At 40.4% G+C, this 15,707-nt stretch overlaps 1 protein-coding gene across 1 annotated transcript in view; it reads left to right on the top strand.

The window, feature by feature from the left end:
- LOC101647535 (arginine-glutamic acid dipeptide repeats protein) overlaps positions 1–15,707 on the top strand; it is a 207,628-nt gene that overhangs the window by 58,459 nt on the left and 133,462 nt on the right. Inside the window, exon 5 of the mRNA XM_045298782.1 lies at positions 13,297–13,395. Coding sequence (XP_045154717.1) covers positions 13,297–13,395 — 99 coding nt within the window. The remainder of the gene's footprint in view (positions 1–13,296; positions 13,396–15,707) is intronic.

Below are 15,707 nucleotides of genomic sequence, written 5' to 3' on the forward strand. Positions count from 1 at the left end.
GGTTGAAATTGTCAAGGATTTTTTCTTGCTTGGATCCACAATGGAAGCAGCAGTCAAGAAATCAAAAAGATGTATTGCATTTGGATAAATGTGCAGCACAAGACCTCTTTTAGAGTATTGAAAAACAAGAATGTTACTTTGAGGACTAAGGTTTGCCTCACCCAAGCCATGGTATTTAACATTGGCTTAGATGCATATGAAAGTTGTACATTGAATGAGGAAGATTGAAGAAGAATCAACACATTTGAATTATGCTAGAGAAGAATATTGAAAGTACTACAGACTGCTAAAAGGACAAACAAATCGTTCTTGGAAAGAGTACTCCAAAGAAGTACTCCAAAATGCACCTTGGAGACATGGATGACAAGATTTCATCTTACATACTTTGGACATATTTTCAGGAGAGACCAGTCCCTGGAGAAGGGCATCATACTTGGTCAAGTGGAAGGGGAGTGAATAAAAGGAAGCCCGCCAAGGAGGTGGACTGACACAGTAACCGCAATAATGGGCTCAGGCTTAGGAACAATTGTGAGGATGGAGCAAGCCCAGGCTGTGTTTTGTTCTGTACATAGTGCTGATATGGGTCAGAACTGACTCAATGACACCTAACAACAACTCACAATTGTGGTTTTTATTAAAGAAGCAATAGGTCACTATTTTCAGCACCAGGAGTAGTTATTCCATAAGGATAACCTCATCCTAACCATGCCCACAGCTGCTGTCTCACTCAGACCCTCAACATCTCTTGGCCTCTGCTCTGCTCAGGGAAGTGTTGCAAATTTCTTTCAATTCTGCTGATTATGTAGCAGGAACACTGCCTCACCAGTAAACCTTGGCCCAAAGGCTTGAATTGAGCTCCCCATTCTGTGGGTTAGCAAACCAACTCTCCAGAAAAAGTGCCTGGGAGCTCACCACCCCACTAGCATCCTCCTGCCTTACCATACCGCCCAGGCTCTGCTTCCATGCCGGTCTCCTAGTTCTACCACTTTTCTGCCACATTTCATTGGCTTCTCTTAGTCTCTTGAATGGAGATGGTTCAGTATATCTTCGGGCCATAGGGTGCACTTCCCTCCTGACCTTTTTTTCTCCCTTAATTTTGTTTATGTGTGTCTCCTCTTTTGAGCTGCTGGTTCCCTCTGTCCTGTGCCCTTCCCCCCGCACCCCCCCCACTCCTGCTTCAAGCCCCACCCCCGCTAATAAAAGATGGTGCCCCCTGCTGATCTCTTGCAGCTGGAAAACCAGTCCTCTTACTACCCATCATCCCCACAGAATCCCAGGGAAGAGTCTTGGTCTTCCTCCTAGAACACAGCTTTATTGCTTAACCTTAGCTCTGCCACCTACTGGGGGCGTGACTGTGAACAAAATCCTGAACCTCTCGGTTTTCTCATGCCACATCAGTGGTGTGAGGAATAAGGAAATCCTCGTCAGAAAGCCCCACTGCAGTCACCAGCATACTGTGTGAGGCTTTCAAATATTGGTCCCCTTCCTATTTGGACTGGGGTCATTCCTAGAGCAGTGTAGTTACTCAGAAAGGGCAGGGGCGGGGTGGAGGTGTGTCAGTTCAGTCACTCTGTATTTCCTTCTGAAAATTAATTGGACTCTACTCTCACCATTTCAGTTTTGTGCCTGTGCTATTATCTCTAAGATAAGCTCCTGTAAGAATGTTTAGGCAAATTTCATTTGCCTCCATAGTGGGTTAATGAGGGAGCTGTAGTGGCACAGTGGTTAAGCACTCGGCTGCTAACTAAAGACCTGCGAATTTTTACCCAAGGCTTGAAAGATAGGTGGCAGTCTGCTTCTTTGTAGACCGGTGGTCCTCAACCTGTGGATCGCAACCCCTTTGGAAGTTCGAACTACCCTTTCACTGGAGTCACCTAAGACCATCAGAAAACTCATAAATATTTCACAATATGTAATTACTTATTGTTTTGTGATTAATCACTATACTTTGTTTAATTATGTTCCGTTTGTAACAATGAAAATACATCCTCCATATCAAATATTTACATGACAATTCATAACAGTAGCCAAATTACAGTGATGAAATACCAACACAAATAATTTTATGGTTGGGGTCACCCAAACATGAGGAACTGTATTAAAGGGTTGCGACGGATATATAGACTATAGTCTTGGAAACACTTCAGGGAATTCTGCTCTGTTCTGTAGGGTCAAATGACAATGGTCAAGAAAAATATTTTGCCCATAATTTAGATAGGGGTCCTCAAACTTTTTAAACAGGGCGCCAGTTCACTGCCCCTCAGACCCGTTGGAAGGCCAGACTATAGTTTAAAAAAGAACTATGATGAAGAAATTCCTATGCACACTGCACATATCTTATTTTGAAGTGAAAAAACAAGGGGGCAAGAACACCCGGCGAGTGGGCCGCATATGGCCTGCGGGCCGTAGTTTGAGGATGATGCCTGGTTTAGATTCTAGTTTTTAATGTGTACAAGAGCGCTTAAAGGAGTTCACAGAAAAAATAGGATTAAAAGATAGTGGAGTTTTTCTATGAGCTCTTTGAAGCCTCCTTATATATGAGTATAGACTATATTATTAAAATACCATTGGAACTAGGTCATTGGTGATGCAGTAAAATGTACTATGACACCTGTGAATTATGGTTTGTGAGGAATTTTCTTGTTTTTTTCCCCTCATCACTTTATTGGGGACTCTGACAGCTCCCACAACACTCCATACATCAACTGCATCAAGTGTATTTGTGCATATGTTGCCCTCATCATTTCCAAGATATTTTCTGTTTGAGCCCTTGATATATCCTCCTTTTTTACCCCTCCCGTGAGGGATTTTTCTTTTAAGTTTTTTTCTTGGGAAGATTTCAGCAAGATCGTTGTCATTTAAGCTAATTGCTGAGAAAATTAAGACTGCATGAATAATTTTACAATACAACCCACCTTTTTTTCTCTAAGTCATCCTGGCATTTTTCTTGCCAGGGATAAACAGCATATTTTGCATAGAGCAAAACACTGAAATGTAATATCATTCTCAGTGAACTGCAGTTACATAATATTTAGCCTGAATGCAGCCTAATTCAGATAGGCTTTTTCTACCTTTAATAAAATGGCTATAATTGCAAAAGGAAGCTTTGGTGTAGCAGAAGCTGCCAGATGCAATGCCATTTGATCTAAAAAGGTCACAGTAAAAGGGACATTATAATTAAGTTATAAATTACAATTGGAGAACAATATTTTGATGTGTGAAACCAGAGATGTCAGAGCAGGGAGATGTAATTCATGGGTTCATTATAGAACAGAGGTGCCTGACAGCTGAGCCATGCCAAAAAGAAATTTATTTGCCACATCACGCAGACAGAAAATGGCAGCTAAGATGAGGAGCCGGAGCAGAAACTTGAACCCTTGTAGTAAGTAATACAAGGAATGTATGCTAATCAGCCTGACCGAGATCCAGAGATGTTTAATGACGGCTGTAATATAAATGAGGTGGTTCGGACGTGCACCTTCTCAATCTTATTTGAATTTAACCTTGCCCTTGCGTTATAAAACCTCATCCCTCTCTGTCTAATGTACAGATTTGCTGAAATTTCAGAATTGTGTTTAGGTTAGCGAGTTAAAGTTAAAACAAGATTTCCATCCGTGGCAGTCTTGAGGAAGGATATAATTTAATGATTATAGCAATCCATGAGAAGTTCAATCATGAGTTAATTAAACTGTAGGCAGTCATTAAGTATTATTTATTTTTTGAGAAGCTTGCCAGTAAGGCACTTATATACATTAAATTATAGAAAGTAATAAGCAGGAATGATTTGTTAGGCAGAGTGAGGGGAGCAGATTTAACTTGGACAATTATGTAGAAATATGTTTGCTTCTTGCAGCACCATCTTTTTCCCCCTGTTAATCACAGGGAGGTCAGAGGCTGCACCCAGCCCTCTGGGAGTGCAGTCCCTGCCATAGTTGCTCTGCTGGCCCTCTGTTATTTGAGTATAGGTGGGGACAGCCATGAAAGTGCACCCCTTAATGATACCAGGAGCCAGTATTAGTAAGTATCACTTATTAATTGAAGAAGCTTGCCAGTAAATAGCTACTTTGCTTTTCAAAGTATCTTGACACTGTCTTTCATTTAATGCTTTCCATTGTTCTGTGAAACAGGTGAGGGCTGATGTTGTTACTCCCATTTGACAGATGAAACAATCTGATTTGTGACCAAGTTGGAAATAAGAATCTGTGTCCTGCCTCAAGTCAAGGACTAGGCTCTTTCTCCCGGGCTACAGAAGACATTTGAAATACTGTGTATAAGCGACTGGCATATATGGCACACTGTCTTTGGCTCTGAGTCAGCCAGTGTAGTGAGTGCCCTCATCATAGGTGTTCCAATCCAGGACTCTGCTATAAGCTGCTCTCATTTTACCACCATAGCCTCCTTCCACATCCACCTCATGTAGTTCTCTCATGCCTGTCTTCGGCCACCATTGCATCTACAATCGACCCTGGCTAGGTTCCTGGAATCGCCTGCAGGAGGCAGGAGGTGTAGCATAGCAGGCTGGAGACGACCTGGGGGAAGAATTCCCTCAATTCCTTCACAGAGACCACACCAGCAATGAAGGAAAGAACACAGAGTTGGGGGTTTTGTGGGGCAAGAGCCTAGTGCCCAAAGGACAAGTTAGTAAAAAGCAGCCACGGGGGCAATTGCATGATGGAGGGACTCAAGTAGATTTTGTTATCAAATTCCCCAGCTGAACCCCCAGATCTTGACTTGGGGTGTGTGGAGAAACAGATTTTACTTGTGTGGAAGTGCAAGTTGTGTTGTTACTGGATGCCAAGTGGGTTGTAGCAAAGGAAAAACTTCATTGTTGTGCCAGCACATGACTCAGTGGAATCATATCCAAAGACTGAGCCCGGACCTCAGGGAGGACCCCTCCTATATAGGGGTGGGACCGTTGGGGCATTTCAGGAGGGGTGGAGGGAGATGTGCAGGGTTAGGACTGGCTGGTTCAAATGTGTGGCCGGAAAGGGTGTGCGGGTAAGTAGCTGGGCAGTTTGCAGAAACAGAAGCATTAAATACTAACCCTATGGTTTTGTTCTCTCGTAGACATGGGGTAGTAGCAGGATGTTGGCTATAACAATAGCTTGAGATTGAGGTGGTCTGTGTGCTCTTGTCCCTGGAATGGGAAGCAGTTCCCGTTTCTGTGGTTCATGGTGATAAAGAGAAGAGGCAGATTTCTAAGTAGATGCTCCCTAGACTATTAGGTATTTTAAAATTAGTGTTGAATTTGATCACAATGGTTTCTGCTCAATGAAAGACACGATGTTATAGCCACTTGTGGGTCGGCGAGAACTGCGTAAGATAGAAGTGCATAGCTTGCCAAGATGGGAAGCTGCTCAAATCAGGATGCTCTGGCTTGGTTCCTGTGTTTTGAGGCCTTCCACACTGCAGGGGCAGTAGTTCCACACTCTATATTAAAATTGCATTAATTCCAGATTTTACCAGCCCAACATGGTTGTAGAATGGACAGTGAGATATAATTATCTTGCTTTAATTGCTTTTCCGTGGCTACAAAGTGAAGCTAAGAGGCATTTAAGGTGCTCCTGCCCTCATTGTAATTTTTCTGAACAATCTTCTCTAGGGAAATGGTAGAAAATCTTATTCACATTAGAGGACCTTTTACCCTAGCAATTTGGGGAAACCTTCACTCCATATGACTACCTTCTACATATATAGGTTTTTCCCACTATGTGAAAGTAGAGCATTTCTGTGAAACCTTTTCTACATCAAAATGTAGAAAATGGCATAAAATGAAAAAGCAATTGCCATTAATTTATACAAGAAAATCATTTGCATGTTCCCAAACCCCCCAAAATACCTTCCAAACCGAATAAAATAGCAGATAACACAAAACAAACCTAAAATGACACTAGCATAATTGGTCACAGACATGATTCAAAACCAAAGCAGTTTGGTGCGTGAGCTGCTGAGTGGTTCTGGCCTTGGGGTACTGGCTGCCGCTTCCATGACTTGCAGCAAAGCCAGCACAGTGCTTGTTGTACCCTTCACCGTGTTTCATAAAGGTGGTAAAAGCCCTTTTCAGATTTCTTTCCACAAGCAAGAAAGGACTAAGATAGGTTTTTGTAACAGCAGAGTGATAGAAAGCAAACTTTCAGAAAAGCTAGAGATACCTTATCTGTGTGGTCACAATCAAGCACTTAAATTGTGAAACCCATATAATACTTAACATGAAATTCATTTCATCCATGAAAAATCAATGGTGTATTAGAAGGGATTTTTTTTTCTTTTAATCACTTTATTAGGGGCTCATACAACTCTTATCACAATCCATACATACATCAATTGTGTAAAGCACATTTGTACATTCATTGCCCTCATCATTCTCAAAACATTTGCTCTCCACTTAAGTCCCGGGCATTAGGTCCTCATTTTTCCCCTCCCTCCCCACTCCCCCCTCCCTCACGAGCCCTTGATTATTTATAAATTGTTATTTTGTCATATCTTGCCCTGTCGGACGTCTCCCTTCACCCACTTTTCTGTTGTCTGTCCCCCAGAGAGGAGGTCACATATAGTTCCTTGTAATCGGTTCCCTCTTTCCAACCCACTCTCCCTCTACCCTCTCAGTATCGCCACTCACACCACTGGTCTTGAAGGGATCATCCGTCCTGGATTCCAGAAGGGAATCTCTTTAGTGACATTTTTCAGAGACATATGATAGCTAGTATTTTGGTGAACTTAAATATATCTTCTTAACACAAGGAATGCAGTCAAAATATCCAGTTTAGCCCATCCTTAAACATTATTGTTTCTCCATGTGAAGAAAGAAAATCCTCAGATGCATATTTGATCTTTATAAAGAAAGAAGGGTAAATGGCAGGCCCTCAGGCCTCTAGAGACTCGGTGGGATATGTGGAACAGTGCTTCTGTGTATTCTGACTGTGTGGCACTGTCAGACGTTCCTAATGTTAGTTATCTATTACTAGGACCTAGAACAGTGTCTGGCACAGTTCAGCGCTCAGTAAATATTAGGGACTTCCATAAGTTCGTGGAAAATTGCATTGTGCTTAATTACATTTTTCCATGAATTTTTTTGAAGCCTCATATTTGTTGAATGAATAATGAATGGAACTCCAGTGGATGTCCAAAACTGCCCTAAAGGTAATCTTACTGTCCTAAAGCTATGTAGACCATAACAACTTTTACTATGTGAAAAGTATATTTTTAATGAAATGCTTTAATAAAATATAACTAAGATACTTACAGCTGTCTCAGAATTTTCTCAGTAAAATTGCTAAAAAGGCGGGAATAAATATAGCAACAAGAAGAGAGTGCCCCTCGGCCCACATTTCACCTTGGGAGAGACTTGGCTCTCATGCTTGCAGTGGGGTAGGTCCAAGTTCAGAGCGAAGTTCTCGAGCCAGAGGAGGAAGATGGTGGTGGAATCGCCTCACCCGTCTCCCAAGAGGAAGTTAAGAAGGAATCGAGGAAGATCATCCTAGAGAAGACCTGCTTCTTGCTGCTGCTGCTGCTGCGAGTCTTCACCAGTATTGGTCACCACCACCGAGTGATCATGTTCTCCCACAGAAACATGCCTGCCAGCAAGCTGCAGAGCTTCACTTGAATGGATGCAACTCTGAATGAACTGATGAGTTTATTAAAGGAAGTTTACCCAGAAGCTAGAAAGAAGGGCACACACTTCAATTTTGCTATTGTGTTTACGCATTGGAAACCACTGGCTGTCGAGTAAAGTAAATTGGCAGGAAGAGGACCAACAGTTCCATGACCCTACAGGCACAGAAGTTCCACATAGGGAATTACTTGGACATAGCAATCACCCCTCCCAATTCGGCACCCCTTCCCTCTGGACCCATGAGGCCATATTCAAGTTTATTTGCTGTATTTTTAATGTATTTTTCCAGTCCTTTATGCAAAATAAACCTAACTCTGCCTCCTTTGGTTATTGCCATTAAGCCTTTAAATTCTATATAAATTGTATGCGTCTATTTAGGTTAGATTTGGCTGTATTCTGGGATAACCCTTGATTCAAAGTTTATTGTTTCATGCTTTTCAGTAAAATATGAAGAGAGGTGTTCTTAGCATTCTCTGTAAAACTGCATTGCAGAATAAACGTGTAAATTTTTAAAAGTGTCCCTTTAGAAAGAAGCTTTCCGATTTTGTCATAAGAGGACTTTCCAGAACAGCCATTTGTCTCAGTTTGTTCTTTAAAACCAAACATTGCCTTTGAGTCAAGTATGACTCACAGCAACCTATAGGACAGAGTAAACCCCCTGGAGGTTTCTGAAATTATAACTCTTTATGGTTGTAGAAAGCCCTCTTTCTCCCACAGATGTTGCAGTTAATAGCCCAGTGAATAACACACATGCTTTAGACCTAGGCAGAATCAATTCTTGACCATATATACTCCCGTGTAAGCCGAGTTTTTCAGCACATCTTTTTTTTAAATCATTGGGGGCTCGTACAACTCATCACAATCCATACATACATCCATTGTGTCAAGCATATTTGTACATCTGTTGTCATCGTCACTCTCAAAACATTTGCTTTCTACTTTGAGCCTTGGTATTAGATCCTCATTTTCTTGCGCCCCCCTCCCACGAACCCTTGATAATTTATAAATTATTATTATTTTGTCATTTCTTACACTGTCCGACATGTCCCTTCACCCACATTTCTGTTGTCCGTCCCCCAGGGAGGAGATTATGTAGATCCTTGTGATCGGTTCCTCCTTTCTACCCCACCTTCTCTCTACCCTCCCGGTATCACTACTCTTACCACTGCTCCTGAGGGATCATCTGTCCTGGATTCCCTGTGTTTCCAGTTCCTATCTGTACCAGTGTACATCCCCTGGTCTAGCCATATTTGTAAGGTAGAATTGGGATCATGATAGTGGGGACGGGAGGGCAGGGAGGAAGCATTTAAGAACTAGAGGAAAGTTGTATATTTCATTGTTGCTACACTGCACCCTGACTGGCTCACCTCCTCCCCACGACTCTTCTGTAAGGGGATGTCCAGTTGCCTACAAATGGGCTTTGGGTCCCCAATCTGCATTCCCCCTCATTCACAATGGTAGGATTTTTTTGTTTTTTGATGCCTGATAGCTGATCCCTTTGATACCTCTTGATCACACGGGCTGGTGTGCTTCTTCCATGTGGGCTTTGTTGCCTCTGAGCTAGATGGCCACTTGTTTGCCTTTAAGACCCCAGATACTGTATCTTTTGATAGTCGGGCACCATCAGCGTTCTTAACCACATTTGCTTTTGCATGCCTTTATCTTCAGCAATTGTATTGGGAAGGTGAGCATACAATGATATGATTTTTTGTTCTTTGATGCCTGATACCTGATCCCTTTGACACTTCGTGATCACACAGGCTGGTGTCAGCACATTTTTAATATAGTTTTTGTGGTAAAATTAGGTGCTTCAGCCGATACTCAGGTAGGCTTACACTTGAACATATACACAGTATCCTAATTTTGTTTTGTCTATTAAATCGCTGTTGGTATACTTTTATTTGTCTAGGGATGGAAAGGATAGATTCTCTAAATATTTATTTGGCTTATATATTAGAAGGTCAGGAGTTAGAATACTTGAAGTAGATAGTCAGGCCAGGGAATTACTGAAAAGAGAGAAATTACCCTCTAGTGGAAGGAAGCTCAGCTTACAACATAAACTGCATCAGCACCCTAAGGTGATTTGAAATAAAAGTTTGTAAAGGAAGTCTGAAATCTGGGATATGTTTAGGGGAAAGTGCCCCTTCTAATAAGGACTGCGTTCTAATATTATGCAGTCAGTAGCCATCTTATCTAAACCATCAACAACAAGTTCACCAAATTATTTGAGAGATTTCTTTCAGTTATAGTTAAAAGGTTTTCTTGGTTCAGGATCATCATGATGTCTTGATTTAATTTCATCAACCCAGCAATTCACTTTTAAGAACGGAGCTTATATTTTTATGAGTAATTCACCTGTTAACACCGAAGATTTAAAATTAAGATATATTTTTCTGTGCACTACCCCAAATTTTAATTAAATTTCATAAAGTACTAGCATTATTGTTTGTTAAATCTTCTGGTATTTTTGAAAAGGCACTATACTGAGATCTCTAAAATTGTGAAGAGATTACTAACTTGTTTTTCTTTTTAAAAAAAAAACAGTATACATCTAGTATTGTGCCTGATAAAGTTCTAAGCAGTCATTATATGTTTTCTAATGTCACCCATACTCATTTTCAAAGATGACAAAATTGAAGCATCCAGAGGAAAAAGTAACTCTGCCAACGTTCGCACATTTAGTAATTGACCTAGAGTTTAAAACCAGGCAGTCTGACTCCAAACTCCCTGGTTTTTAATCATTCTCATTATGATTATCCAGATAATATAATGACCTTTTAAAATGCTGGGTTTCCCATAAGCTTTGTAAGAATTTATTATGTGATTAATTTGAATTAGTTGCAAGTATCACTAAGAGAGAGAGAGAGAGAGAGTGTGTGTGTGTGTGTGTGTGTGTATGTGTTTAAATAGGACTGCTTTTTAAGAAAATTCCATTTAATCCATATTTTAAGGCAGTCATTAAAGCATCATAGACCTTCATCAAAATATAGCTTATTTGTCCTGGATATAAATTATTGCCATCTAAACTGTTAGAATGCTCTGGAAATTTTAATTTTTAGTACTCTCTGTTTCACTAAATGAACAATTTAAAAAGATATTTGTAATGTTCTTTGCAATAGCAGTTGAATAATTAAAAAGATAAGGGATCTGTTAGGGATGCCGCAGGCATTTATTTATTCATTTTGACAATAATAAGACAAGCTTACTGTGTTCCCAGTCCTGTGGCCACCAAAGTTGCTGAGAAAATAGTTAAAGAATAAACACATCAGGCTCTCTCCACTTCTAATTCCATAGCTCTTTGCCTACAACTAGGTGATAGTAGTTATTAATAACCTCCTGCCATTGTGAGTGCAATATCCCTACAAAACATCCCCACCTGTTTTCAGTTTCCTGGGAACTAGGACTTAGCAAGATTGAGTCCTCCTAGCAAAGGGCCTTTTTTTGGCCTGTGTGCTCAGTGAATGCTTCTGACGGGCTTAAATAAGGGATTTATGCCCAGGTGAATATATTAGAATCTCTCCATCATGAGGGCAAGGATGTCTCTGCTTCTTTTGTTATGTTCAGTGCTACATGTCCAGGAGCCTGGTCTATTTCCTGGAACAAAATAGTCAATAAATGAATCCAAGTATACGACTAAGTCAGAGTTACTACTGTTACGGTTCCAGTTCATATATAGGTTTATTCCAAACAAAACCTGTTTAAGCATCTCTGCAATCAGTAGATAATGCATCAGACAAGTTCCCTTAGTAATGTACTTGCCTTAGTCTTGTTAGGGTACTTTTTAAAAAACAAAATTAAAAAATCCAATCAAAATAATATTTTCCCAAGGGGTCTTCTGCGCTGGTTCAATTTCAGATGGGCATCTTAGAAGGTAACAGTTTGGAGAATTCCAAAAGGATAGTATGGGTAGATTTTCTGGAAGGACACAGGGTGATCAAGAATACTTTATTATAAAGAAGTTTTAAGAAAATTGAAAACTACATTGGTAATAAAAAAAGCTGGGAATGTTGTGCTGAGGAATTGTTTTTCTATCATGACAGTGCAGCTGCTCACTTGCGGGTAGCAAGAATTTTGTTGGGAAGCCTCACCAAGTCCACCCTACAACCCTAATCTTGCCCATTTAGATTTCTTTTTGGTATCCATAGCCAAAGAATGTTTCAAGAAATTCATTTTGAGTCTCTCAGAGATGCCAAAATGACATTTTTGATGTGATGTAAACCAAAGCATGCAGAATTCTTTGGGGAAGGGTTAAAGACATGCAAACACAGACTTCAGAAGGTTATAGACCTTAGAGGACATTGAGAAGCAATAGTGTCACATTTTGGTATTTTTGTTCAATAAAGGTTTCCATAGTTTTGTACATTTTTTGGTACCATATATTTTACTTACCTTTATAAATGAATTTAAACCTGGGGGTTGAATAACAGCAGATGCCTTACTTACTTAGCAAATGTTTCTTGCCACATGTTACCTGAAGCGCATTATTAGTCCCTGGAGATTCAAGGTTTAACCAAAGCATACTGCCCTTGTGCCAGAGGGTCGTGCTCTTCTGCATCTGTAAGCTGGGCTCAGGAACAAGGGATGGATGAGGTCACAGAAGCCAGTGCAGGACATCTTTGCGAAGAGTGACATGGAGTGACAATAGGTTTAGTAGATTTAATGAAGGAGAAGTCTTGTCTTATAGATGAACAGTATCTACATTCTGTGTATTCTTAAGTACTGAAAAATTAATATTGTGGAATTATTTTCTTTAAAACTCCTGTACTTGAGGCAATTTAATTTTTTTTCCCCAATGAAATTATTGCACTGAAAGACTTAAATACTATGGGGGAAATACGTAATATGTCTTTAGATTCTCTGAGGTGGTCTAGAATAAGAGTAGCATTCAACTTGTCTAAGTTTTAGTCCTGGCTTTACCACCTACTAGCCCAATGTGGTGAGCAGCTTTATTTAATTGTTCTGTGCCTCAGTTTCTTCATCTGTAAAATAGGATGATGATCATTCCTATTCCATAGGATTAAATGAGAGACTACCTTACTCATAAGATTAAGTGAGGTAATGAGTTCAAAAAAGAATGTTCTTTGCACTGTGACACACCAAATGCTCTAATTACTTAGTTATTGTTCCTAATCCTGTTCCTCTTATGGCTCAAGTGTTCTCCACCTGGCCTCTCCCAGGACACTTGCATCTGGGGGACAGCTGAGTTGAGAACAAATTACCACGCTGGGTAAAATGATGTCTGCCTGACTGTCTTAATTTTTATTTATTTATTTACTTTTCTTTCCTTCCTGGCTTCCTACCCATTTGTCTAGGGTCAATTCTGGTTGCTTCTTATATATTTATTGAAACACTTAAAAAAAATAAATCACCTTATTGGGGGGCTCTTACAGCTCTTATAATAATCCATACATCAATTGTTGGAAACACATTTGTACATATGTTGCCATCATCATTTTCAAAACATTTTTTCCCCTGATAAATTATAGATTATTATTTTCATATCTTAGACCATCTGCTATCTCCCTTTGCCATTTTTCTGTTATTTGTACACCCAGTGTGTGTGTGGGGGGGGGTAAGGGGAAGGCTTGATTATTTTTTTAAGAAAGTAAATGCAAAGACTTCTTTGTGTTGATTTGCTTGCGATTTTTTTTCCCTGCAGTTCACAAAGTTTGTGTTTGTTTCAGCTGCATGAAAGCGGTTATGATGCTGGCAAAGCCCTGCAGCGCCTAGTGAAGAAGCCCGTCCCCAAGCTGATTGAGAAATGCTGGACTGAGGATGAAGTGGTGAGTGCTGACAGCATTGGTTGAGTGTTATATCATCAGTGTTTAGCCTTCCTGCTATGTGGAGTGAACTGTTTTGATGGTAGGCCATCCACCACACCCATCAGCCAGAGAAAGAGACAGTCTTTGCAACTGTATAGAATTGATTATTCGAGCTCAGTTTCCATAACTAATGGAAAAGTGCCCTTCACATTTCATGGAAAGAGGAGAAATTGATGGTTACTCTTAAAAGTGTGAATTATTACTGGTTTATTTGTTTTGGATACAAGCCAGCTTTTTACACCTCACTAGTGTCCAGACACAAAAATGTTAAAACCAATAGATGCATAGCTTAGAGGACATCTAGGAACTTATTTTTATTTTGAGGGCTCTCAAGACCCCTTAACATACTACTGAAGAATATTCATCAAAACCAGGAAGCAGAGTTTGATTAAACCCAGTGAGTTTTACATACCCATTCTATTGCTCCAACCTATTACAGGAGGTGGGAAGGGAAAAAGAAATATTTTCAAAAATTCATGTTCACACACAGATTCCCATACCAGCACAGTCTTCATAAAGCTACATCTCCATCTTGTGACTCTTAAAAGGCATTGCTGTAAAAGGCTTACAGGTTTTTTTGTTCTCTTACATATGTAGTCTTCAACAGAGAAATCTTACCATTTGGCATTTGCTCTTCAGGTTGAATAAAATGAAAATGAAAACTGGCATTGATTCACATCTTTATTGCAGGTTCCTCACCTACATATTGACATGTATAAGAAGCAATTAGAATTGTCATGTTTTCCTCATCCTGCTTTCTCTCTCTTTATTCAGCACTACTTATTGAGTACCTATTATGGGCTGAGTGATACACTAGGTGCCATATGAGAGCACAAACGCCTTCTGCCTTCTTGTGAGGCTTACACGTTAAGAGGAGACCTTTGCTCGTTCAGTGTGTTAAAGTGGTGGTGGTGGTGAGAAAAGAGTAAGGTAATGAGGCTGGGGCTTAAGTGGGGTTGGGTGGTGTTTTATGTAAAGGGGTTAGGAAAGGCCTCATAAATTATATTTGAGGGGAGACTTTAGCAAAATGTGGAAATGAGCTTTTTAGATACAGACAAAAGGGAGTTCTGGGACTTAGTATGTAGACTGACAAGCTTGCATGTTACCATGTTTCCACAATGCATTTGAATTATGGTGCTGGCAAATATTATTGAAAGTACTTCAGACTGTCAAAAGAACAAAGAAATCTGTTTTGGAAGAAATATAACCAGAATGCCCCTTAGAAGTAAGGATGGTGGTAAGACTTGGTCTCACCTACCTGGGGCATGTTATTAGGAGAGACCAGTCTCTGAAAAGGACATCATGCTTGTGAAAGTAAAGGGGCAGTGAAAAAGAGGAAGTCCCACAAGATGGATTGACGCAGTGGTTGCACCAATAGGCTCAAAACATTAGGAAAATTGCGAGGATGACACAGGATCGGGCTGTGCATCGTTCTGTTGTACGTAGGGCTGCTATGAGTCGGAACTGACTCAATGGTACCTGTCAACAACAACAAGCATATAGGCATGCTTGGCATGGTCAAAATGGCCAGGGATGTGCTTGGAGCTTGGTGAGTAGGGCGAGTGGTAGGAGATGTGAATGGTGGGCAGGGAGGAGGTGGATCAGGTGTGGCTTCCTAGAGACCTGGACAAGACTGCTATTTGCTCATGAGTGACTGAGTAATGAGGGCTGGGAGTGGGGATGGGTAGGTGAGAGGGTTGGAGGAAAGCTAAAGTGGTAGCAGAGATAGACCAAAATGGCATTGAAGGCTTGGCTGTAGCATGCCCCAGTTGAAGAGTCTTTTAAGGCTTTAGGTTGATCATATTTATGATGAAGTTATTGTAGCTGTTTTGAAATAAAACATTTATAATCTTAAACAATTAGTAAAGGGATGAACATGGAATTGAACCTTTTAAAAATTGAGACATTAGCCAGAATAAAAATACGAGGGGTATCCAAAACTGTAGAAATGCTCCTCTGGGCAGAGCTTTCGTAGTATGAATTTTTCCTGCTAGGTGAGCATTGAGCAACTCACTCTGAGTTAGTGCACCCATTGGCATTGCCTGGGGAGGTTCTCTCTGGTTACTGAATTTTTTGTAAAAGCACTTTTGCTCAAACCTCATTTTTTGTGATGGCCGATTTAAGAGAACAAACAGCATGCAGCTATGAAATTTTGTTTCCTGCTCGGGAAAAATGCCACAGAAACTGTTGTGATGTTGAACACAGCTTACACAAATAGCATTATGGGGAGAAACTAGTGTACGAGTGGTTTTCTCATTTCAAGAAAGGTGAAA

This window comes from Echinops telfairi, unplaced genomic scaffold, assembly GCF_000313985.2.
Source record: "Echinops telfairi isolate 266 unplaced genomic scaffold, ASM31398v2 ScPeMD7_7457;HRSCAF=8495, whole genome shotgun sequence".
NCBI classification, from domain to species: domain Eukaryota; kingdom Metazoa; phylum Chordata; class Mammalia; order Afrosoricida; family Tenrecidae; genus Echinops; species Echinops telfairi.